General features: G+C 47.4%; 1 protein-coding gene across 1 annotated transcript in view; it reads right to left on the minus strand.

Annotated features, from left to right (window-relative positions):
• LOC144172530 (uncharacterized) overlaps window positions 1–12309 on the minus strand; it is a 28645-nt gene extending 16336 nt beyond the window's left edge. The window contains exons 1-2 of the mRNA XM_077701206.1: window positions 12180–12309; window positions 5846–6197 (exon numbers count right to left, since the gene is read on the minus strand). Coding sequence (XP_077557332.1) covers window positions 5846–6197; window positions 12180–12240 — 413 coding nt within the window. The 5' untranslated portion in view covers window positions 12241–12309. The remainder of the gene's footprint in view (window positions 1–5845; window positions 6198–12179) is intronic.
• Between the last annotated feature and the right edge of the window lie 14247 nt (window positions 12310–26556).

The raw sequence follows: 26556 nt of genomic DNA on the forward strand, positions 1-26556 counted from the left end.
GAACAACTCACACCGCAATAAAACCCATGACCGCGGCCGGCAGGCGCCGCTCTTCTTTCACCGATGATTAGCGCCGCGACTGACGCTGCGGCGGAAAGGGAAACTAATGCCAACACCGGAGGAGGAGCGCGTTCGGCAGGCCGGACATAGTTCCTATCGAGCGGCCGTGCTCTTACTTACTGATACTGACTAGCTCGACTGGTAACTTTGCCTGCTTTACACATAAACGAAAAAATCCATAAACCTGAGCCACCAATTGGGGCAATCACCGACCGCATGTAGAGGGAGGAAGTATTCATGGGCTTATTCATCCTATTCATCCATCCATCTTAGTCATGGGCCGAGTTCAAATTCGGTGCTTTATGTTAATCAGAACTGAGAGAGAGAGAGAGAGAGAGAGAGAGAGAGAGAGAGAGAGAGAGAGAGAGAGAGAGAGAGAGAGAGAGAGAGAGAGAGAGAGAGAGAGGATAGTGTAGCTTTCCTCTCTCTAGGCTCTCGAGTGATGCACGGCCACGACTTCTACAGCTGGTATTCCTAATATATTTGTTACATAGTTCTAACCACCTGTTGGCAGCCAAGGCAGGAGTGGTAGCATATTTATGCATTCAGCACTGTGGGGCAGCTGAGAACTCGTCTCTTACTGCTTCTCTATCTGCGTGAACACAAAGCCCTAGAAAGTGAACATTGCGGGATTTCGCTTACCCGTTCGCGTTGTGTGTTTCTTCGTCTCTGTCCGACTATCGTAAGCCTAAGCCTCGATATTAATGTAACCTCGGCTTTCCTAGTTTTTAGGAGCACTTATTGAGTGTCTATAAAAAGCAAAATCAGGAACAGACAGTAGTATTGGCCTTCTTTCCGAACCGGCTAACACGACGTGGAGGCGGCAGGCTCAATCCGCAGTGCGAAGGAATAATAATTAAAGTACTCGATTCAAAGCAAGGAATTACTACTTTGCGGACCTTTTGTTCAATGTGAAAATGTCCTTGGAATAGTGCCCGACAGAAAAATAACTGAGTAGCCCGCAGGGAATTATCAGCTGGGGTTTAAACCAATTTGGTGTTTCAGCCGCATTTAGCTTCACTGGTGGAAGCCGATAAATGACATTATTCACTCCACCGTCAAAACATAGCATAAAAAACTGAAAACCACATGTAGGATCTTCAGGTTGGGATATCCCCAAAACCGACGATAGGAAGAGGGCTAAAGATAATAGCGCATGTGCAGAAACGATGTGTTTGGACACTTCCATTTAATAAAAGAGAAATATGTCAGCGGTGTAGAAATTTTTGTGTGAAAGTCGTGGACCGCATCAAATGCAAAAAATAGCTTTTTGTAATATTCCTTACGCCCTCCTCGGTTTATTGATTTTTTTTGCGGACTGCATATTTTCACCTCATTTCCTTCTTTTCCCCGCCGCGGTGGCTCAGTGGCTAAGGCGTTGCGCTGCTGAGCACGAGGTCGCGGGTTCGATTCCCGGCCGTGGCGGCCGCTTTTCTGATGGAGGCGAAAAGCAAAAAACGCCCGTGTGTACGAGATTTCGGCGCACGATAAAGATCCCCAGGTGGTCAAAATTAATCCGGAGCCCTCCACTACGGCGCGCCTCATCGCCTGCGTTGCGTCGGCGCGTTAAACCCCACAATCAGATCATTTCCTTCTTTTTCACAACTTAAACCTGAGAATTTCATTCGCATGAGCCACAGCTGCGGATGAGATAAGATACGAACCGCCGAATATATTTGTGGGAGTTCACGATCTAACACTGCTATCGCTGCAAAGAATCCAACCACCGGTTCGAGCGAGCCAAGCTGTCAGGCAGGTTCGGCTCTCGTCATGCGTGGGCCGTGACTCGAAGAGCACTAGATAGCACTGAAGAACTGCGTTTAATGCCTGGAAAGCCGCAAGAGAACGGCTCTGGTACACACAACTAGGCTTCAGAAAAACAGGGCATACCTACAGGGCCCTACGCAACAACCCACTCAGGTTAAACGCGTGGCGCAAGAAAGCGACATGTACTTCAACGGCGCCAGCCGCCAAAGCGCTGAGGGTGGTCGACTCCGGTTACGACCGGAAACGACCAAAGTCTGACCGATCAACCAACAATTGAAATCACCTGCACTAGCAAGGGGCATGAAGTCAAAGGGTGAAGCATAAAAAGGCATCGGCCGCTGTTACCAAGATCAAGCACTCGACGAAACAGATCGCAAGCATGATACGTATAGTTGCAAACCGCAACCGCTGAGTGAAAGAAGGCGCCCTGCGGCTAGTGCAGGCGTTCGTCGTATCCCGCGTAGCGTACTCCGCCCCGTACCTCGGGCTAACGAAGGCGGACAGGGAAGCGCTGGACACGGCGATGCGTAAGGCCACCAAGATAGCCATGGGTCTCCCAATGTACTTGTCAACGAAGAGACTGATGGACATGGGCACCCTAAACACCACGGACGAACTCATCGAAGCACACTTGTCCAACCAGAGAGTCCACCTGAGCAGGACAGAACACGGAAGAGCCGTCCTACACGAGATTGGATGGCAGGTTGAACCCCAGACGGTAGAGGCACCACTCCCCCAGGGATGGCGTGACTCCATCACAACAAAACCGTTACCGCGAAACATGACAGCAGAACGGCACGAGGGCAGGCGCACGGCGCGGGCCAGAGCTCTGGCCCGGAAGCTGGAGGAGGACCCCCGGGTCCGGTACGTGGACACCTCGCTCCCAAAACACAAAACAAAGGCCGTGGTGGCCGTAACGGACATCGATCAGCTGAAGACCTAAGCGTCGGTGAAAATTACGGACCCGACCGTGGCAGAAGAGGTAGCTATAGCGCTAGCCCTAGCCATGCCAGAGGTGAGCACGGTGGTTACCGACTACAAGAAAGCTCACGCAAGCTATCGGAAGGGGCTAGTCTCCTCCGCGGCAGCAACTATACTGAAAAAAAACTTAAAATAGTTGCAGAGGCTAAACAAAAGAATGCCAAATGGCGAATTTAAATGGACAGCGGCGGCGAAGAGAAGAAAGAAACCGGTGCCCGCGGAGGCCGCAGACGCGGCCGCGGAGACGCCAGCACCATCTCTCGGCCCCGCCGCGGATCCTCCCGCGGCGAAGTGCGAGGAGGTGGCGCCGCTCGTCGGCACCCCAGCAAAGAAAGAACTGAAACTAAAGCGTGGCAAACTGTTCGCATGGCGACGCAGTGAAACATCCCCCTCGCGAGGGGCACGATCAAATGCAGAGCATTTCCGGGGGGCGCATGACGTTAAGTAGTTTGCGTTACGTTAATGTTGTTGCACTTGTTGCAACTGCTGACGAGAGAGCGCTCGTCAGCAGTAATTTGAATGAGTCAACGATATAAGGCGCGTTCGTAGCGTCCCATTCTGTGTCGGCTTTGTGGCGCAGTGGGTAGAGCACCATGTACATTGCGTTCCGCCCGCAGGGTCGAGGGATCGAAACCAGGAGCCGGATAGTATTTTCTTTTATATAGTGTAGGGGGAGCGGTGCGGACAACGACGGTGCGGACTACGACGGGACAACTAGGGTGACATCGTGAGTTACTGAAATGCTCTGCATTTAAAAACCGTTGCCTGACGCGCGGCGTTCTCAACACAAGAGGGAACAACGGCGGCCGCTTCCAGCGACAGCTTCGACAAGAACAGTGCGCACCGTACCTGTTGGAGTCACGCGGTCGAGGCTGTCTTCCCGGGCTATCGGCAAGCGGACTCGCGCGAGGTTATGAGCGGCCGGACACAGCGTACGTCGTACTCACGTGGCCCACGGACCGCCGCACATGGGTCAACCCGAAACCCCTTCACAGATATAGTTGGAAACTGATTATCTTCTCATCCACTGGGAAAGGGGCCCCACGCGTAAGACGCGGAGGCGAAGGGGGACTCAACCCTTATGCCCCACAAAATTTATTCTTGTTCGAATGTGCACTCAGTGGCCGTACTGTTTTGAAATACCACTTGTCTTCATTCTCTCGGTGGACATGGACCTCGTACCTTCCAAGAGTGGACTGATCCCCCATCGCACATGGGCCCATCGGAAGCACCGCTCTGGCACGCCTTTATTCAGTACTTTAAGGAAGAAGATGGACCTGGCCGTCTCTTCGTAGAGCCGGCCTTAGGACCCCCCCCCCCCCCTTCGCGATGAAGAAATGGACACCGGTTCCCCTCCTCCAACGCCTTAACCCACCTAATAAGGTGGGTTAAGGCGTTGGAGGAGAGGAACCGGTTGGTTTTAACTTTTTATATGCAGAAATACAAACGTAAAAGAGCTAGAACAAATCTGTTCGTATTTCAATTAGCGTGTCCTGTTTTTCGTAATTTATTAACAGTGGAGCTACTGTTGCTGGCCGTAATATATGCGGGGTGCAGTGTAAGGGATGCGCTTTACGAGGGGCGCCAGGCTTGCGCGTGGCGCTCGCAAAAAATGCCAAGAAAACAGTTCACATGCGTCCGTGCCTCAACAGGGAAGCACATAACTTCTCGCGCTACAGACGCCCAGTTCGCCAAGACGGTTGCCGCCGGTTCTAGCGCATGCTGTCGTGTTCTACTTTTGGAGAAATGTGAAATCCTGCGGACAAAACTATCCTTGCCCTCCAGTCATGCGTGAGGATGACGAAGGTATAGATGGATACGACGACTACTACTACCACAGTGAAAAGCGATGGCGGAATATGTAAATATACAATTTCAAACCTAATTCAGTGCGTGGTGGTGTGTCCTTCAGCTCGTTCGTGAATTCTTAAGCGTCGGTATGGGTGAAACCTTGCGCGACTTAGTGCGAGCTTCGCCATTTTTTATATCACTTATCTGAAGTGCTTTTACTTGTAAACTGCACTCTGAACCATGATACCATGGGTTGTGGAGTAAATCCATGCTGGCCTTCTGGTTGTTAATAAATGATATATAAATTTTAAGCTTTCTTTCTGTCTGCGCAACAGTCTATTATGTTGTGCAAACGTTTCTCTTGTGGGAATATCACACCTGTAACTTAAGAATGCCTACAGTGAATAAAAATAGCATACGGATCTTTAGTACCTGGAATCAAGAGAATCTTCTACGCTACATGTTAAAAATCTTCAATTATGGAGGTTATGAGACCTTCACTGTTTTATGTTGCCCCGAACTTGGGGTTGCTTGAACTGCATTTATTTTTTCTTCCTGTGGCTAAAATACACATTTGCACCTGTACGCGCTCCATGCGAATCGCCAGAAAATAAAACCGCTGCAAAACCAAATGTGTCGATCAATAACACTGCTTCCAGAAATGTCACTGCGAACCCTAGGATAGAAGCCCTTCCTATTTAGAATGTCACGGAAAAGTAAGGCGGAAGGGCATACCATCAAGAAATACAAAATAAAGACAGAAATTGGTAGGTTTTGTTTCCAATGCACACATTTTTTTTTCGCTGGAGTATATGGTAAATTTCGCATGGATAAATTCTTAACACATCTATTTAGCACAAGTTGTGCTCCTTTCCTAGGCGATTGAAAGCGTGCATTGTGATATTCAACGCACATGCGACAGGACTGACTGCAGCAACGCAGAAGAATCAGACTTTAATTGAGAATTTAAGGTTCACAACTACGTTGTCTGCTTGTCGAAAAAATACGGGCATTACAATGACACAATCTTATAGTCATAGTGTCACATAGTATCCGATGCGATCATCCATTGAGTAATTATCCTGGCGTCTCCTTGTGTAGTATAGTATGGCGAAAGTAGAACAATATTTAGCTTTCCTATGCATTTTAAAACACCTTTTTTCACGCTCGTCAAGGCAAGACGTTCCGCATCTAAACTACCACTTAAGGCCCCCACATTAAAAAGGTACGAGTTCGGTATACTTACTCTCGTACATAAAGCGCCATGTCGATAAGCGGGAAAAACACGTCGACACTGATGTCAGCGTCCAAAAGAAAGGACCTCACGGCACCGCGAGTGTATTGTATGTGGAAGGGACCCCCCTCCACTTGAAACACTACGTCGATTCCGGCGTCGGTGACCCGTATGAAATTGCGGACGGCCCTCTTGAGACTGTTGAGATAGCGGAGATGTCCAGTGTACAGTCTCAGGTCGACTTTGTACAGATCTCCCAGCCGTTCGTGGATGTCAGAAAGTGGGATTTCCTTAAACTCGTTAGAGTTTAACACTTTCCTCAGTCCGATGTCGAAGAGTGTGTCATGATAGGCACACGAGGCGTCTGCAACAGAACAGATATCTCCAAACGTTAGGCGAACGAAACGCTGTGTTCTCGTGCATTTTCGGGAAATGTTACATCGTTTCGATATGAATCGAACCATCGCTGCCTAGCAGCCCTATTGGTAGGAAACATTTATATACATATGAAGGCCTTAAAAATAGAGACAAATTTAGCCATCTGTAACTCAGTTACGGGACATAATAACCTTTTTTCTGAACGATGAGCGGAAGAACGAAAATCTGGAGGGGTTTTCTTTATGCCTACAATTTCCAAATTCTTACTTCCGTACTAAAACAAGGTCACTACAACTTGTCTATGCCAACTTTGGCATTCTTTACATAGGTGGTTCCCTCTGTGTGTTTACTCAAGAAGCACCGCCAGTTCTGGTGCATATAATGTGTAAGCGCTGAGTGTAACGAAGACATGATTATTCGTTTGGTGGTCTTCCTCCGGTGTGTAAGTGCCCAAGGCTATGTACCAGTCCCACGTTCCTGGTTCACCAAGGACCGCCAATAGCTTATACTTCACCATCGTCCACCTTCTATCATGTTCAGCGCCATCTGCTTTATCCGTGCTTAACCTACGGTGGCTGCACTACTGTTCTCGGCAAGGTTTACATAATGAAACGGTGTCCCAACACTCCTGACCTGCGCCTTAAAAAACGTGCTTTGAGACTGCGTACCTCGAACCCAGTCTTAGCTCCGCTCAGGTCTGCGTGTGCAGCGTTCCACCTTCGCTGTGCCGCAAGGTGACTCAACCGACATGAACAGCGCCGTTGGTGCCTCACCAGAAAGTAAATCGGTGCCAGGACATTCACCAACTGGCAGCGCGATCCCCAGATTTCGATTTGCTCGGCTTCGCAATGACAATACGGAAGACTGGCTAGATAATTGTGACCGAGTCGGCTCCTTCTATCGGTGTGACGATTCCCTTAAATTGCTGCGACTGCTTCTACCTCAGCGACGTCGCGAGGACATGTTTTTTAAATCATGTGGAATTGCTTCACTGACTGGCAGCGATTTAGTTATCAGCTGCGCCAAGTCTTCGGCTCAGCGCCGACGCCTACTGAGGCTACCAGAAAGAAACTGGACGAGCGTGCACGAAGACCCGGTGAGCCTCATGCTTCTTTCATCGAGGACGTTCTAGAAATTGTCGACGTGCAAACGAAGGCACGACTTATGAAAGCCGAGTCTGCCATGCGCTGAGAGGGATTTCTTCGTTCGCGTTCAACGCGCTGACCGCACAAAATTTTGCTAGTGTTATCCAGGTCCTAACGCTGGGTCATTAGCTCAACGACTTTGAGTCCCTTCTTGTGCAGCCAATCCAGTGAGACACCCTCGCATCGATGGAAGAAGCGGACCGGCGCTCAAGGATAGGGTCAGTTATCCGCTAGGTTCTGAAGGCCAGACACCGCTGCGCTTTTTGGAACCACGACTTCGGCATCGTTTGAGGCTTTGCGCGAGATAATTAAGAAAGCAGTGGTCTATTTTATATGTGCCTCCCCACCTACAACAGATATTCAGCAAGGCTCTGCCCCCCTCCCCCGTGGCATTGGCTCCGCTGCCGTATAATCCTAATGTTCAAGTTTTGACGCTTCTCGGAATCTGTATGCTCACCTATGGAATTTGCGCGCGCCCCTCTTCCTCGACCGCCCACCCGCTCATGGTCCCACAATGTCCATCCTCACTCAGTGCTGACTGCTGGCTCTTAATGTCCAACTGCTACTGCCACCCTCATTTGCTGACTTTACGTCAAACCTTCGTCTGTTGTGGTATATCTATATCTTTTGTATATAGAAGGCTAACCAATTGTTCCAGGTAAGGTTCACCTAATAAACTGGTAGCATTTCTCCCTCTTCTGTAGAGGCCGATAATTGAAAACGCTGACAAAGAGTCCTAAGGCGGCTGTTTATGGTCAAAGCGAAGCTTTCCCCGCCTCACTTGTACCCTCATTTTGCCAAAACTCATTGCATGAAAGCAAACTTACACAATGGATTTCAAAAAGGGCACACGCCTAAAAAACGCTTTGCGTGGTCGGAATCGAACCTGGAGCTTTCGTGTTGTGAAGCTGACGTCTAGCTTATTGCGCCATTCCGAGACGGCCAAAGCAGTTTGGATGTTCCGCATTTACATGCACGGGAGAAAAATACGCGGTTTAAGTATCCTTCTCTTAAGACCGGGCCTTTGATTTTTTTAACCCTGCCAAGACCAATATGTTAGCGAGCCAAAGAGATGCATGGAGAAGACAGATGACGCTGACGATGATAGGTGCGGCCGATATTAAGTATAACCTCTTGGATGTCCAGGACGAATGACGCAGGTGGCACTGTACCTAGCCAAGGTTGACTGAAATCTAAGGTAGCAGAAATTCTGTTAGCGATTACCTTTGTAAGCACCTTGTAGACGGCTGACAGTAAGCTGATAAGCCTGTAATTTTTCTAGTTCTTCGCGTCACATTTTTTATGGATAAGGATGATGTTCGCGTTCTTCTAAGTTTCCGGTACACGCGTGGTTATTAGGCATTGCGTATACAGGTTTGACAGTTTTTCTAGTACAATTTGCCCGCAATCCTTCAGGACGTCTGGTGTTATCTGATCCTCACCACGTGCTTTGCTCCATGGTAGTTCTTTCAAAGAGATCTAAAATTCTTCTGTTCTTACCGGTGGGATGTATATCTCCTCTGAACTACTTCCTCGTTCGGTATTATCCTGGATGTCGAGGCTAGTGTACAGATCTCTATAGAACTCCTTGGCTACTTTAACTATTTTATCCCTGTTTGCGATGACATTGCCTTTAATACATCTGATCTTTCTCTATGCTTAGACGCCGCTTCACTGCTTTCAGGCTACCTCCGTTCTTTACAGCATGCTCAATCCTCTCCATATTATACTTCCGTATGTCAGCTGTTTTACGCATATTGATTAACTTCAAAAGCTCCGCTAGGTCTTTTCCATCAGCTGGGGTGGAGACTGTCGTACTTTGCCGTTTCGTAGTTAAATATCTAGTCTCCTGCGAAAGGTTACCAGTATCCTGTCTAGCGATCCTACCTCCGACTGCTATTTCACACTCCGTGATAATGCGTGTAAGATTTTCGTTCGCTTCCTGTGTTGTAAACTCTGCGTCCTCGGTAAGAGCAAAATATCGGTTCTGCAGCGCGATCCTGAATTCTTGTACTTTACGTCTGACCGTTAGCTCATTGCTCGGCTTCTTTCCTACTAGCCTGTTACGGTCCCTCCTCAAATCTACCGTAATTCGAGATCTTACCATCATGTGGTCACTACACCTAACCCTTCCGAGCACTTCCACATCCTGCACTACGCCAGGTTCATCGCATATTATGAAGTCTAATTGATTTTTAGGCTGCGTATTTGGGTTCCTGAACGTCCACTTTCGGCTGTACCGTTTGCCAAAGAAGGTATTCATCATGCGGAGATTATTCTCTTTTGCAAATTATACTAAGTCCCCTCGGTTATTCCTACAACTCAGACTATATATAGTCGCCAACTTCCTTGTCTACAACAACTTTCTAGTCTACTTTAGCATTAAAGTTTCCCATAACTTGGGTATACTGTATCTTTACATTGGCCATTGCCCAATCCATATCTTCATAAAGTATTCAACCAGCTGTTGGTCATAACTGGATGATGCACGTAGCGCTGTACCGCCTTGAGTTTCTGCGTCTTAATAACGCTCACTACAAGACATAATACCCTTTCGTTAATGCTGTAGTTTCGTCTATGTTGTCAGCTATGCTTTAATTGACTGGAAATCGCACTACCAGTTCTCTTCTGTCACTAGACCGTGACAACATAGGGTGTGTTCATTTTTCAGCACTGTAAAGGCTTCACCTGTCCTCCTAACCTAACTGTGCCCTATTACATCCAATTTAATGACCTCTAACTTCTTTACCAACCCGACTCGCCTCGGTACATAAATTTCTTGTGTTAAACGTTGCCACGGTCAGATTCCCATGGCGGCCTGTCCGGATCAAGGAATTCATAGCACTATATATATATATATATATATATATATATATATATATATATATATATATATATATATATATATATATATATATATATATATATATATATACATATATGTGTATGTATGTATGTATGTATGTATGTATGTATATACTGCGTTACAGGTCTGACCGCCGTCGTGGTCGGTTGCTTTGCACCCACTGGAGATTGAGTGCCGTGGGTTAATTGGCGTATTCATGGGAAGTTGTGGCTAATGCTGCACCAGGGTGGCCAATCCTGCTCTGGGGAGGGAGGTCGTTACCGGCAATAGTCTCCGGGATCAGGCCGCACCGCAATACTCCTTCCGCAATTTCATCAACAAGCGGACTTTTTTAGCGGTAGCATAGAGATAGATCTTCAGCCTCGCCTACATAAGGTCCGTGGTTAGAAATCCGGCGCCGGGAAATTGTCCAGGATAAAAAAGAGATTGTCCATTACCAAACGGAAAAAATTGGGAAAGGGGAAAAATAATAAAGAGAAACCAGCCAATGAAGAGATCACAAGAAGAATTTTGAAATTACACAAATGCAGAAGGGGATCCCCAGGTGGTCAAAAGTAATCCGTAGCCCTCCTTTACGGCGCGCCTCATCGCGTCCGGTCGGCGCGTTAAGCACCACAGTCAATCATTCAAATGCAGAAGGGTCGTAAGAAAGAAAATGTAAAGGAAGAGAAAATTGAAGTGGTGACGAATTAGGTGTTGACACGGGAAAAAGCCAGCTGAAGAGGAGGACGAGCATCAACCGGACGGAGTGTGGAACGCGAACCGGAGATGATCGGTTGGCACTGCTGTGCCATGCTACCCATCACTCCAGGGGACTTGCTCCGTTGGCATCATGGTCTTCGGTGACGCCCAGTGCACCAGAGGCTTCACATCGCTGGTATCGGGATCGGTAACTCCCGGAACGTGGATACGGTGAGCGAGGGGAACTAACAGCGACTTTGGTGCGGCCTGGCGACCTCAGGGCGAGCAAGAAGAACTTGCCAACGAACGCGCAGCCAACTACAATGGTCGGGTACATCGCCCAGCCGCTTCGCGCTCAACTGTATATCGCCATCCCCGCTAGCGAAGTTCCCGTTACCCTCATGGTAGGGCTTGCCTCGTTACGTAGCGCAGCGAGGGGACAAAAGGTGTGCATGGCAGGCCGAATTAAAGATAGACGACTCTTTAGAACTTAAGAGCTACTTGTTGATAGTGTGAGGATTTGTGTGTTTCGTATTTGTTTTTTGTTGATACGTTTGTGCCTGATTCTCTTTTGTGCTGCTCATTTAGATTTTCATTTCCTGCAATACAATTATGTGTTCACATAACGACCATAGACAGGAGCCTCGTCCCTTTGGCTTTTGGCACGTGGCATTATAGATGTTTACGTTCTTGTGCATGTGTCTGTAGCAAGGCACCTCTAGCAGCTTTCTGCCCAACTGGCATCATTCCGAATATGGTTCACCACTGGAATTCAGCATGTACTTTCTCGTTTTCGTTTTGATCACCTAGTGCGATATGGCAATAGGGTAACGAGACTATTGGTAAACCTCGCGGGTAAACAATTATGAACTGTGCTCCTATTTGTCTCTGTGTGAGCCGAGAATTTCACGCCAGTCGAACTTTAATCATCCCGCTTCTCATTCAGGTGAATTACCATAATTGGATGGCATCAGTAGCACAGTATTCAAATTTCTAGAGATAAAGAGAAACAATGTTTGGCCTGTTTTTGTGTGTGCCTCAATTCTCAGAAATATGAGTCGCCATCATAAAAACACGTTACGTACCCAGCGCGGCATGAAATCTTTGGGCCATTCCTTTGACATTCCAGTAGCAATAAATAAGCAGCACAATAAACGGTTGCCCGAACGCATTACAGACGAGGTACAAAAAAAAACTATATAAAACGTTTGCATTGTGTCTTCGCGAAAGAGAACAAGAAAACATCAGGTTAAGAGAGCTAGGTAAAATAGCTTACCACTTTCAGCAACAGACTTGCATACGGTTAAGAGCAAGCACAAACACCACAGGGAGTTCATTTCTACCAGACAGAGCGACGCTGCTTGGACAGGTGGAACGACTGAGTGGCGATCTGAGGAGAAACGCCCTTTATAGCGAATGACTGCCTTCCGTTCACAGACTATAGCTCTTGCTCGCGCTATCAGATCAATGTTTGGAAACGACGAAGGGTGGAAAGTATCAGATTGCGCTCAAGATTATATGCCGTTGAAGAAACATGTTTCGCCTTACTGGGAAATAGATAAGTGTTTTCTTCTGGCCTTAGGGCTAAGGACTTCCAGACATAAGTGGGGCCATCTTTATCTCGAACACAACGGTGATCTTTACTGCTCTGGGACTCGGAGCAGTTTAATGTTAACAGAACATCGACAAGAACCCTCGCGTTATTTTTTCTTTGGAGCCCAACGCTACATTCTGTTAGAGACTCCTGCCTCTGTAAAACTTATTACGTTAAGTAACATGCATATATAATGGCTTTTTATAATGCTATTTTTACGACAACATTGCGATTATTGTTGCAAAGCTGGCCACCCCGTTAGACTGAAAAGGGCATATCAAGGTTATGAAAACTTTTCCCCCCTATATACATTTGAATGCGTTGAACTCCTGTTCTGAAAACAACATATTTCTTCATGAAATTTATTTATGTTGTGAAGTTACGTACTGGTCATTAAAAATGATCTAAAAAAGGAAATTAGCTTGCAGTCGTCGTGTTCGAACAAACCGCCTTGAGGATGGCGATATTCAGACCGACAAGTGAGAGGCTGGCAGTAAATTCCAGTGCATAACGAATGCCACCACACAAGAAGTCACTTTATTACCGCGGAATGGGATATCAACCTGGCCAAAAACTATTTTTTTTCTAGGAGCCATTTCGAACAAATTATCATTCGCCTTCTAAACGCGTTCTTAAATTCTTAAACACATTTTCAAGTGTAGTAATTGCGCTATCGCAGTCAGTTGGCCTTGTGGTCAACGTCATTGGCGCCCATAACAACTTTTTACGTACAGCGGGAACATCCCATCACTGTTATTTAGCTTCGCGCCCCTTTCATATCGAACAGCCTCCAGCATAGGTTTAAGTAGGCAAAAACATAACATGAACTCGAAGTGAATGCGACACGTGTAGAATTTGTTGGTTCATAACACCACGAAGCCCCCTCCCGTTCCACTAATCTTCTCCCTAAGTGGGCCTAGTGCTTTTTCATCGAATAAAAGTGTTCCTCGTCCTGCTTTGGCCATTTCGTGCGCGTAGCCATTTTGAGAAAACGTGCGTCAATAAGTAGATTTTTTCCTGTTGAATATCTTTTTCGTCCACTTGTGGTGACCAGAGGCCGTGTTCTTCGGGGTGCGGGAACTTTCCTAGCGGGGTTGAATTCTTCCATGGTCATACGGGACTGGGTAGGCGCAGGACAAGCGTGAAGGCTCTCGGCGTGCAGAACCAACCGTCGCTGGCCGCCTTGTGAGAATCCAACACCGCTGGAAAGGTTCTGTCGCGCCGGAGATTCGCGCCTCAGAACCATCGTCTTCTGAAAGTCGGTGGGTTGATACGAGGCAGGCGCTTTTAGTTAAACAGCGTATCCGCAAGCGCGCCTACACTCGTTGGTGTTAAGCTATATTTAGTGTTTTACGCTCTTATCATGGTACACTTCACATGCCTTTGGCGCAGCTTATGCAGACACGCCTGCATCGCCCTTGAGTGGGCCCCGTTTAGCTGCGCGCTGTCGGAAGTTGGCCACTCGTCGCCGCTGATAAGACATTTCCAAACGACGCCTTTCGTGATCACGGCTCTCCACAGAGAAAAAAAAAGTAAAGAGATAGATGACACATGAAGACCTCCCGAAAGCATCGCTTTGAAGGTCGGTCCACGAGTTGGCGGGAGCAGTAAGAAGGTTTAGGGCCAATTTTACACACAATGGTAAAGATTTAAAGCGAAGCAGTGGGTGGATAGGTGTACGCTGAGTCGGTAAAAACGTCACGGTAAACCCCCTGCCCCGTAATATGCACCCCGTGTACGACGTCGACAGGAGGGAAGCCAGAGCAAAAGCCATATACAAGATCTATATATGGCAATCAACCAACAACAGCGTGTACGGACGCGGCGTCATATCCGGGTAGGTCCGCGGCGGTTCCCACCGTAGTCGTCGAAAACAAGGACCGTTGCAGCCTCTTGCTTACCGGCGACAATACTATACAAGCAGAGGAAGTAGTAATCGCCCTCACCGTCGTCCAAACTAATGCAGGAGTTATTGTAACCGACTCACACTAGGCTTCTCGAAATTTCGCTAGGGGACGCCTTCACACAACAGCTGTACGCATCATTCAGCAGCAGCCCCTGAAGAGGCTAATCAGGATTGTATGGGCTCCCTCACATCACGGTATCCCTGGAAACGAGGCGGCGGACGCCATCGCCCCAGAAGTGAGCCACCGAGCGGGCGCCGAGAGCAGCGTTGCCGAACCCGAGCTCATGCAGCCCTTGACCTCTTACGCCGAGATCACGCAGCACTACAGGCTGTTGCGTCAGACACTAGGTCCCCCCCCACAAATATCTACCCCAAGAGCACGAACGTCCCTTACGTGCTCTCGCGACTAATACATCCGACATCCCCATCTTATCCGGCTTCACCTTTTCGACCGACAGAACTCCCCCCGCCTTGCCGATTTTGCGGAGAACCCGGAACGCTACACACAATCTCCACTGATTCCTCCCAACCTGCAACTTTCCACTGTCGAGCTTTGGGAGAGCGCCTTGGCGAGCACCAGCCTGGACGACCAGCTTCGGCTGGCTCAAAGGGCTGTCGATTCTGCCCGCGCTCAAGGCATCCTGGACTGAGGACGCCTCCTTCAAGCTTCAGCACAATCCCCCCTGTTGATTTAAATAAACGTTTATTCTCTCTGTCTCCTCCGGAGCAAACCCGCGCCCATGCGGGAAAAAAAATGTCTTGTAGAAAGCAGTTGAAATTAAGGGCAGAGAGATCGGCTGGATTTCTGGATGTCATAGCGAACTCTCGAATCTCCTACACAGGTAAGGGGGAACACACGGGTAAACACCAGCTACCAGTTACAAATGCGCTGCTTACAACCCTTTGGAGGTGTGCATTAGGTCGCTTTTAAAATTTTCTTCCTAATTGCGCAGAGAACATTAGGATATTCAACAAGTTGAATTAATCGAGTGCGCTTTTTGGGGGGGCGTTCCCGTGCGCAATTGAAACGTTATAGCCTTGCATGCTATTGTCGCTAGCGGTGATTTTCGCGTTTGATTTGTGTGCCGGCATTTTGCCGGCAGTGCGCAGGCCGTGCGAAAGAAATCGGTCGCTGCTTTCTTCGAGGCACCTTTTTGCGGAATGAACAAAAAGTTAGAAGTTGTTTTAAGTTTTGGTGCGCGAAATTTGAGTTTCTTTGCATTTCAAACAATATCTAGATGCGTAGATTCACATATATAACAAAATATTGTCGTTCTGCATCTTCTGACTAACGCTGCAGGGTTCAAACGTCGTGCTCCTGAAACCAAGGACGCGTGTTCGATATCGGCCGCCACCTCATAGCCCACGTCTAGCTTTCGCGCGTTAAACCCAACAGTCGCCTGACAGCGTGAAGAACCTGACACAGACCGGTTTCCTAGCCATGCATTCGGCGATTTAGGAAGGTTGTGCTTTTGATGAAGCCTATCACCGGTACGCGGACGCATCGTGTTCAGGGCCGCGAACTACGGCCGTGAGAAGTGGCGGGTGCTCTAGGTGTATGTAACTTTCACCTCAATTCCGCGTCATATTTATGTCGGAGAATAAAACCCTGGTCATCCACTTTCGCAGGGCATGATTGGAAAGTAAACTTTTTTTGCACCTCAATGAAAGTGTGTTTCTCTAGGTCTCTTTAACTTGCCACTTGTGGAGAGTTGTTGCACGGCGAATTTTGCTGTACCAAACAAACTTTTGCTTAGCTTTAGCGATACCAAATCACTGCTCATATAAACCCTTTGTCGTACCGTTCACTTCGTACAAAGAAGGTTTACTGTGCAGCCCGCCCAGTTCACGGTGAAATTCTTCAAAAGGACAGACGTATAATGTTTTCCACGTTGTGTTGTTATTGTGATTTTGCAAAGCAATATTTTATTTTTATTGATTTACTTACTCAATTGGGACATTTACTTTTTAACAATCCCTTTTTCAACATTGTAGCAAAGGCGCCCGATCCCAAAGGCTTTTCATTGGTCTGGTTTGCACGCATGCATGACAAGTATCTCCGTTGACGGAAAACTTGCCTCCATAATCGTCCCAAGTGTTCAACAAAACTATTTGTGAAGTTCCGCAACTCAAGCTTGTCTTCTTCCTTCGGCGAAGTGTACACCTGATTCACGTGAATGAAAAATCTGCAAACAAGAAGCCACAGAGCTTTGAACATAACGGATCACGTGTGCAAAAGCTTGCAGCCAACGCGAGCCCACGTGCATTTGGGACGTAGCTGATGTTTCAAATTAAGCTCGCTAAAATAAAGCTTTGCAGATTATTGTGGGCTCGCTTTTGGGGAAATCTTTCGATAATCCGCGACAGCTTCCATGGGAAATTTGGGTGCAGAAAATATTATGCCCATGAAGGGTTTTCAGCATGCGTTATTATGCGGAAGATATCGCAACCTTCGCGTTTTGTTGCCTCAACACCACACTCGACTAACCAAGAAAGGGGGCGTTCATTGGAGTCGCCTACATACACTTTCTACAACGCACGCAAACTACTCAATATCCCCCCTACGATAGAACCTGTAAATTGTCACTTCAGCCTAATGCCACCTACCACACACTGGGCTCATGCCAGCACACCACACTCTCGCCCCTACTGACATTCCTTGATTGATTGTAGGGTTTAACGCGCCGACGCAACGCAGGCGATGAGGCGCGCCGTAGTGGAGGGCTCCGGATTATTTTGACCACCTAGGGATCTTTAACGTGCGCCGAAATCTCGTACACACGGGGGTTTTTGCTTTTCGCCTCCATCAGAAAAGCGGCCGCCGCGGTCGGGAATCGAACCCGCGACCTCGTACTCAGCAGCGCAACGCCTAAGCCACTGAGCCTATTGACATTCCTTCTACCAGATTTTATAATTGTATGGGGTAAGGCAACCCCTAGAATGTTTTAACAGAGCCGGATGAGACAGCTCGCAGAATTTAAATCAGTCCGTGTCAAGCCAGACTCGGCTGTGGTTTTATTACCAAACCACTCCTCCAAAGGGGGCAAAACACAAGACAGCGACGAGGCCATCGTGATGTCAAATTTCAGCCCCCCATGGGCAACAAAGCAGCCAATCAAAACGGGGCTGATGAATAGGCAAGTGACCTACACATCCTCTCAAATTGCCACGATGCTCCCACGCAGACACGCAATCAAGATTTCGGAGTGCATTTGCGAGGGATTCTGCGGCAAAGAAAGGAAACAAAAAAATTGGCCGCGTATCTGCTCTTTTCGTTGCAAATGTCGTCAAAAGACGATAGTCTTTCTCGACTTTTGTCAAGTAAATGCCTCCCTTCGCTTTCCCGCTCACCTCTCATGTTGTTCCTCTTGCGCGGGCCCCTCTCAAGGTAAAGACGCCAAAGGTTTGCTTAAATAATTTTAAATTTCCCGCGTTCCCCTGCTCCAAACCGGGTGTCCCGATGCCATCGCTGCCGTACGGCGAAGACGCGCGTGAATCGAGGCGTCCTACTTCAACGTTTATAGAACCGCGTTTCTCTACTCCACGTGCGTTGCAAGCAGAGCATGGAATCTATCTAGTGGAACCTTTCGTAACTGTTGCCGGTTGATTTCTTAAAATGCCACCAGAAGCTACAGTGGCGCGGGCGACAGCAGGCGACAGCGGAGGGATTTTTTTTTCTGCAGTTGAAGGAGTATTTCATCTCGCACAAATCGAACAAGTACGATTTTTTATAAAGAAACGCTGCAAATATCACTTCTGTATTACTTTGTTGTCTCATATTTGCGTAATGTCTTGTTGTTCTTCACCAGTATTGACAAGTATGAACATTACACCGGACTTAGACGGGCACATTTAGCTATGACTATATAAGACTATTGCGCAGGTCTTGTATTAGTTTGGCCGGGTGGCTGAATCGGGTCACAGACAGACAGACGGACAGATATACAGACAGACCAAAATTTCTGGGTTGAAGTAGCCCAAGAAAGACTATCGTCTTTAATAACTAGCAAGTTTTAACGTGTGGTTGCGCCACCCCTAGAACGCCAGCCTTGATCGCGATCTCTTTTTAGACTTAGGTGCCTTTTCCGGTGTGACTTGTTACTGGAAATACTTATATTGAAGTCAGTAAAAGTTCGCTATGTCGTCCCCAATTTCCCAATTTCTTGTAGCCTCGCTAGTAGATACCGTACTTCAGGCAAAAGCATATTCGGTTCTTCGCGCTCCTATCGCGCCATTTTGATATATGAGCACGAATTAGAGGTTAAGAAAGGCTTTTATGCTGTTTTTATAGTGCGTATAAGTGCGGATTTTGATGTTTCCGCCTAAATGCTTATAAATGCCCCTAAATGCATATTTTGAATGCCTATTTACAATGTCGGCGCTCATATGCACACTATTGAGGTTCAAAGTTTACTCCCAGGGTAGTTTAAGATCCTTATTTACGTTACCGGGCAGCATTGACTCTTCAGGACTCTATCGGTTTCAACCTAGTGCTCCAGTTCAATCCAGTTCAACCTAGTGCTCAAGTTTTTACTTCGGGTAAAAAACCGCTAGCACCAGTGGAATAGGACCGTCAGTTTCAGTAACAAGAGGCAGAATTTTAACAAAATCATGAGGTGGAGTTAATTTGCTATTGGTTCATTGGTTCATAGTGCAGTCGCATTCTTGTTTATAGACGCATACTCAAATTTAACTTAATTTGGACTTTTGCGCATCGAACATGCCTTTGTTAGCAGATCACTCCTATATTTGAAAGCCGACAAAACCCGCTGTTCAATCAAAAATCTGTTTGGCTGCGAAACACCTTTTGAAAAACGCTCGTCAAGTGTGTGGAAGTGTATTTGCCCCAGTTAAGACGTCTCTTCATTGTTCACTCCCCGGCCATCATGCCGCCTTGCCGCATTTCCGGGGGTGGGAGTGTCCGGTGGCATGTCCTTCCACAGGCGGTTGCGAGGTGAGCGTTCACCGTGGCTGTGGAAGGCACCATGAGCATTCATGTGCCTTGGTGGCGCCAGGCACCTCCCAGCAGGGTGTCGAACCGGAATTTTTTCGGGTTCGGTTCAGGTTCGGGTTCAAGCATTTCGGGTTCAGTTCCGGTTCGGTTCCGGAGCACCATTTCGTTCTGGTTCGAACCGGTTCCAACCGGTTCAAACGGGTTCGGAGAAAAAAACCACGAGTGTTTTTTGTGTTTAATTTTTTTAGTGCTGCGTTTTTGTTTCATTGTAACGTCGGTATAACAACAAGTTCGTAGTGTAAGTTTCTTTGTGCAAATGTTCTCATTTTGGCGATTCAAAAGACCCTGCAACACTTTTTTTCAATTTTTTCGAAATCTCAAATGCTTCCAGAACGTAGTCAACGAACACGCGCAATACGAAGAATAGAGACGGTCGCAAAACACCTCAGCCAAAAATTACGGTTCTATATCTATTAGGCAACTTGGAAACTTGCTCAGAAGATTTTTCTCTCTTTCCCCTCTTCGACGTCCGCCAGAAAAACGTCATTACAGCAGTGGAGGGGCTATTGGCCGGCTTTCCTTCAGCATCAGCAATGAACGCCTTCGATAGCCACGTAATAAAATTGGAGATACTTGCCCTATATAAGTCGCGCAAGGCCTGGAGGATTTCGTTCTATGTAAGCACTGAAGGCCACACCGCTACGTATGTAATAGGTTTGAAATTATTTATTTATATGTTCTGTTGTCACGCCTCACTGCGATAGTAGTAGTCATCGTCAAATCCATCTATATCGTCGTTTCCCTCACGCATGAACGCTTTGTCCGCGCGCTTTCACATGTGTTCGAAAGTGGGGCGCGTCAACACGTGCTAGAACCGGTGGTAACCGGGTCCGCGAACCATGCGTCTGTAGCGCGAGCTGTCTTGTGCATCCCCTTGAGGCGCGATCGCACATGAACTGTTTTCTTAGTATTTTTTTCCGAATGCTACGCCCATGCTTGTACGATCCCAGGCGCCCCACGTAAGGCGCCTGCTCACGAGCGCGGTTAGCGGCTGGAGTAACTATGACCAGGGGGATTTCTGATGACGCTGCACACATTACAGCCAAAACAACAGCTTCGCTATTAAAAATGGTGCTTCTTGCACTACTGGCACAAGGGTGGAGAAACAGCGGAGCTGAGGGTCATCCTCGCTTTTTCGGATCTTGCCATTTTACTAGGTTTTGCTGCTCTACGCTCAGTTTTTTAGGTTTCGGGATGATCTTGCTAGGCTAAGCTAATTGTTGAGGGGTGAGGCCAATTTTACACGGTTTTTGCAAGGCCGTTCCGGCCGGTCCCCAACACTTACAGCGGATCCCAGGTGAAGAAGCTAGGTCGACCTTCAGATGCACTGTTTCTCCAACCTTGCGCCACTAGTGTAGCTGCGCCAATTTGTTTTTGCGGTTTACTAGCGCAAAAAAGACTCTCACCTTTAAGATGATATATCGTAAAGGGCGCGCACACGCATATGCCCCATGTGCTAACACTCGAGCAGGCACGAAAGCCGGCTTCACTGTTATACAATCATTTCTGCGGTGGTGCACCAATTACGGGCAGCACAGGTTTTGTTCTTAGTATTTTTTTTTTTGCGCGTGCCACCGGACCAGATTCAAGCTTAAGTTGCTCCGCTGTTAAAAGAAAGCCACAAAAGCAATGCAGAAATGAAAGGCGTATTTCCAGCGACGAGCAAAACAGGCAGCACCGCTCCGTGCTGCGAAAGAGTGAACACGTTTATCGGAAGTTTTGCCGAGTTACTTTAGCTGCACAATCCACTGCAAAATGTTTTTCATTGGAGGTCAATGATTACAAGATTAACTAAAACGATATAAAAGGCTCACAGGGACACTTAAGGCTGCTTGTGTGTGTGAATGTGAAAGAATTACTCTTTATGACCGCAAGTTTCTTTTTATTATTTCAGTTAGGTCATTTATATGATTAAATTTGAATTTTATTCTTGGCTCATAAACCCGCAGTTTCATAAGCAAGAAAAAATGACTTACTATTACTATACACCCTAATGTGAAAGTTGAGGGAAGCACGAACTGCCGTCTTCTCGACGACGGCGTATAGCGCCTGCGTCTCATGAAGTGATGGCGTCATCAGCGAACGCACGATGTCTCGCGCTAAGCTCTGGCGTTCTCTCGTATAGCGCGGGCCGTCTCCGGGGTGCATGTCTCGCGCGGCTTCAGCATACCGCCCTTCCGCAAACAGTTTTGCCATACTTTCATCCTCCGCTTTTATGTTTGCTTTATCTTCAGTGGCCTCTCCGTTGTCTCGGTAACAACGAGGCCAACGCTGAGAGACTACGCAAAACGAGAGCAACGGGTGCTTAAAAGCTGCTATTAAGAACATGACTCTATGGAACTGCCACGGTACCGCCTTGTGCTCCACTCCGCTCACCGACCACCTCGTCTTCACATAAAGCATCCTCGCCGCAGTCTTCTGGCAGGCAGGCATGTAGCCTCCTTGCAAGTGGGCAGCATCCTGGTGCCGCCGACGCCACCTCCTCCTCCCCCTTCTGGGATCCTCGCCTGAACCTTCTGGCAATGGGCTCTTTCCCTGCAGGCTACCCATTGTCAGACCGTCCACAAAGCAGGCGACCGTCCGTCTACGATATTTTTTTGGTTCCATCGAGTGTCGCGTGGTGCGGCTTTGCATCCCACACCCCCTCCTGTGTGGCTGGTGACGGGGCACCCCTCGTCTCCAAATCACGCATCCCCGCCGAAATATACTGGTTGGTGGGCAGGCTGCCAGACAGTTGTAATTTACTGACAAACGGGCACCCTTTTGGCAGGACAGGCAATTTCTCTGGGTAGCCGAGAGCCTGCCCGACCGCCATCGTATTTGATACCATCAAATATCTACACAAGCCCGCGCGCACACACGCGTATTTTCGCACAATAAGGCAAAAAAAAATCTCATTAAAAATGGGTTAACCTGCTATACTTTCAAGTACCTATGGTTCCCGCTGACCAAGTAACGGAAGCGCTTTGGAACATCGTCCGGCATACCCGGCCATCCATCCAGGAAAAAATTGGCCGCGTATCTGCTCCTTTCGTTGCAAATGCCGTTAAAACACGATAGTCTTTATCGGCTTTTGCGAAGTAAATGCCTCCCTTCGCTTTCCCGCTCCCCTCACATGTTGTTCCTCTTAAATCGTGCTCCTCCCAAGGTAAAGACGTCAAAGGTTTGCTTAAATCATTTTAAATTTCCCGCGTTCCACTGCTCCAAACCGGGTGTCTCGATGCGAACGCTGCCGTACGGCGAAGACGCGCGTTAATCAAGGCGCCCTACTTCAACATTTCTAGAACCGCGTTTCCGTACTCCACGTGCGTTGCAAGCAGAACTTGGAACCTATCTAGTGGAACCTTGCGTAACTGTTGCCGGTTGATTTCTTAAAATGGCGCCAGAAGCTATGGTGGCGCGGGGGACAGCAGGCGACGGCGGAGTGAATTCTTTTTCTGCAGTTGATGAAGTATTTAACTTCGGAAACGTCAAGCATGTTTGATTTTTTTTATAAAGGAACACTGCAAATATCACTTGTGTATTGATTTGTTGTCTCATATTTGCGTAATGTCTTGTTCTTCTTCAACAATTTTGACAAGTATGAACATTACACCGGACATAGACGGGCAGATTTAGCTGTGACTATATAAGACTATTGCGCAGGCATTGTTTTGCTTTGGCCGGGTGGCTGAATCGAGTCACAGACAGACAGACATACAGACATACAGACAGACCAAAATTTCTGGGTTTAAGTGGCCCAAGAAAGACTATCGTCTTTAAAAATCCACTCCAACGCAATGACAAAAGCAGCTCGCGTTAGGCCCAAAGTTTTCCTTTAAGCGCCGTTTTTAAAAAGTGGAAAAGGTTAGCCTATTGGCCCGTGCCATCGCTCGTCATGTTTCCGAGGGTGGTAAGCAGCGTCGCATCGGGATGCCGTTGTGCGGCCCACAGTTAGGCCCGAAATAAGCTTCAACTGGAACTTTATGGGGGATTACATTGTAAACAATGACATGAAATTGCTTTTAATGGGTGAAGACGACCAATGCGTTGTTTTACCGGAGGGTATGTTTTGTGAGCAGGCTTTAAGAGCAGTGCGTAAGAAATTGGGAGTGACAACACCGCTTGTTTCTATACCCCCCCCCCCCCCCCTTCCGTGTCTCGCCTAGTTTTTGCTCTGTTAGCCACCAGGGAACAGCACCAACTAGCTCCAGCAGTTGATGATGTCCTTGGAGGCCTTCACAAGGGGGCAGTGATAAATTAGAATTAATAACACATTGAAATCTTCACACAATATCAAACACCATGCACATGGGAACGACGATGAACAAGCCTTGATATGTTGCCTCGGAATATTTATTTATTTATTTATTTTAACATACTGCCAATCCCATTTGGGATTTTTGCAGGAGGGGCAATACATCGTTGCAAATACACAAATTTCAAGCATGGTTTTCGTTCATACAGGACGAGAACAGTATAGACATCTGAGAGAGGTTTTCTACATGACAAGCGAAGGTTGCATATTACATATGAAATCTGAAATCTCATGCATCAAACGTCACCAGTTCATGGAAAAACAAAGCAACGAAACAGTCAATTCAATGCAGGATGAAACACAGACACAATTTGGAGGTAATATGTTACAGCAGCGATTGAAGGACGAGCGAATCCAAACATTTTATGAAACCAAGCCAAACATATTACTGAAGAGCTACTCAGTAACAGTGAAAATCATAAGTGACCCAGAGAGCCAAGAAAAACCGTGTAGACTCATTTAATGAAATTTTGGGCGTCATTTTGGTTAATTTGTTTCGTGGAGGTGGTTTTCAATTAGAGTTAGGAATCGTTCTATAGATACGCTACTCGTAATCGATGAATGCATACTGTTCCACTCTCTTACAGGCAGTGCGAAGAATGAATATTTAAGGCAATCAGTGCGATAATTGTATTCTTTAAATGTTGAAGTCTGATTATGCCGCGTGGGCCTCGCTATATTGGTAGTGAGATACTTTGAAGTATCAAGGTTTAGATTTTTATGAAAGAGTTGATGTAAGAATTTTAAACGCGCTAGTTTTGAACGATTCTGTAGGGTTAGCATACCGGCGTTCCTCAGTAGTTCTGTTTGTGAAGCATTTGTGTCATACCGATTGTAAATGTAGCTAACCGCTTTTCGTTGTATTCGCACTAATTTATTTATGTGTACTTTAGCATTCGGGAACCAGATAATGTTAGAGTATTCGAGTAAAGATCTCACAAAGGCGTTGTAGGCTAATTTCTTCGTTTCTGGCGGTCCTGATCGAAGGCGTCTTCTGAGGGAAAACAGAAAACAGAAAATATACGTTCAAGCATAAGTTATTTTTAATGCTAAAAGAAAATTGGGGAAGTGAACAGTGTCTAACACAAACTGATAGTATATACGGACAACTTTACATTATATTGATGCTTATAATAGGAAGAGAGAGAGAAACAACATCTTTATTTCCGACAAGTTGTGACGCGGCCTAAACGTCACGTTGGCGGGCCGCTCGGCTTCAGCTGCCTAATCGAACCGCCCCTTCGCAGGGCTGCGCTTTCGGCCTCTGTCACTCGAGGGCCACCAACGTCTGCTGGACGGCCTCGCGCTGGGCGTCGTAGTCAACCTTCGCCACCGCCTTTTCCAGGCTCGGTGGCAACGCGTCCGTAGTCCCTTCGCTCACTTTGCAGTTCCACAGTATGTGCGCCATGGTCGCCTGTGCGACTACACACTGTGCGTAGCATTTGGTGGCGCTGTCGCGCGAGTGGTAAAAGACCACCATAATCAAACACTAAAAATTACAGTTTTGAAGCCCCGGAACCGGTTCGGAACGGTTCCTTCGATTCGTTCCTGTTCGGGTTCACTTCCAAAATGACGGAAAAAATACGGGTTCGGTTCAGTTCCGGTTCCGGGCAAAAATTCGGGTTCGGTTCCTGTTTTTGGTTCGGTTCCAATTCCGGTTCGACACCCTGCCTCCCAGTTAAATAGCGACTCCCCGGCCTGGCGCTAGGCCCTTGTGTGGGAGTACAACGCTTGGGAAGTTCACCCGGATTGCCCGGGAAATCGCCCCTATGGTTAAGGGGCGGCTGCAAAAACGCAGAAACTTTTTTTGTATGTGGGAAATTTGCTAGAGATGTACCCAAGAGTCCTCATGTAAGAGCGTATCAATTTCTTAATAAATCGTAGCCTCTCTTGCGTTTATCATTCGTGTCTGGTTTTGTTGCTCCCTAATTAAATTCGGCCACGCAGACATGAAGTAGCGGATTTTTGTAGCGTAACCTACACTGGCCTAGGTTGAGAAGTTTCTTATGAACCTTGAAGGGCGAGGAGCATTGGATTGGATTGGATTGGATTGGATATGATTGGATTAGATTAAATTGGATTGAAAATCCAATCCAATTGGAGTACGGGTGTGTAGAGAATTGGGTCTGCACACTCACCGGTCAGCGCATTCCAGAGGAGTGACGTCATAGCCGTGACAGACGCACTGGCGCCGGCGCGTGCCCAGTTGTGCGCCTCCGTTGCGCAGTAGCCAAGTCTGACAGTGCGCCAGAGCCGCTTTTATAGCTGTTTCGCGTGGCTTCTGGAGAGCCATGCTGCACATGCGCGAGGAGCAGTGACTGTACAGGACTGGACCGGACTGGACTGGATTGGTCTAGACTGGACTGGATTGGATTGGATTGTAATGGAAATGGTTTTAGCAGCAGTAAGCATGATAATCAGCTAATCCTAAACGACCAGGAAACCTAAGAATAACCAGCTGAACCTTAGCTCACGCTACGTATATCCTGGCATAGCCGAGCTAAGCCACTGCTATTTTTTTTGTAGTCAGAATTCCCAGCTCTGAAGTATTCTTTTTTTATGCCTGTATGCGACGCTCGAGCAAGCGACAGTGAACATTGAGCATGAATGTCAGCAGTGCGCTTGTTGAATTTAACCAATAAGTTGCCATTAGTTGAGCAGTCTTATGGGGCAGCCGAACGGCTACGTTGAACTGTTGGCGCCTTTGTGCCATTATTAACAATAACCATTTTCGTTTTCCTGTCATAGATGCCGGTCGTGCACGTCTTTGTTCGAAGTAATTTGCATTTGTGAAGAAAAATTAATGATGCGTGTATTTACGACGTTGGAATCCTCAAACGAT

The sequence above is a fragment of the Haemaphysalis longicornis genome, unplaced genomic scaffold, assembly GCF_048455015.1.
Source record: "Haemaphysalis longicornis isolate Haplotype H1 unplaced genomic scaffold, Haemaphysalis longicornis Haplotype H1 scaffold_23, whole genome shotgun sequence".
Classification (NCBI taxonomy): domain Eukaryota; kingdom Metazoa; phylum Arthropoda; class Arachnida; order Ixodida; family Ixodidae; genus Haemaphysalis; species Haemaphysalis longicornis.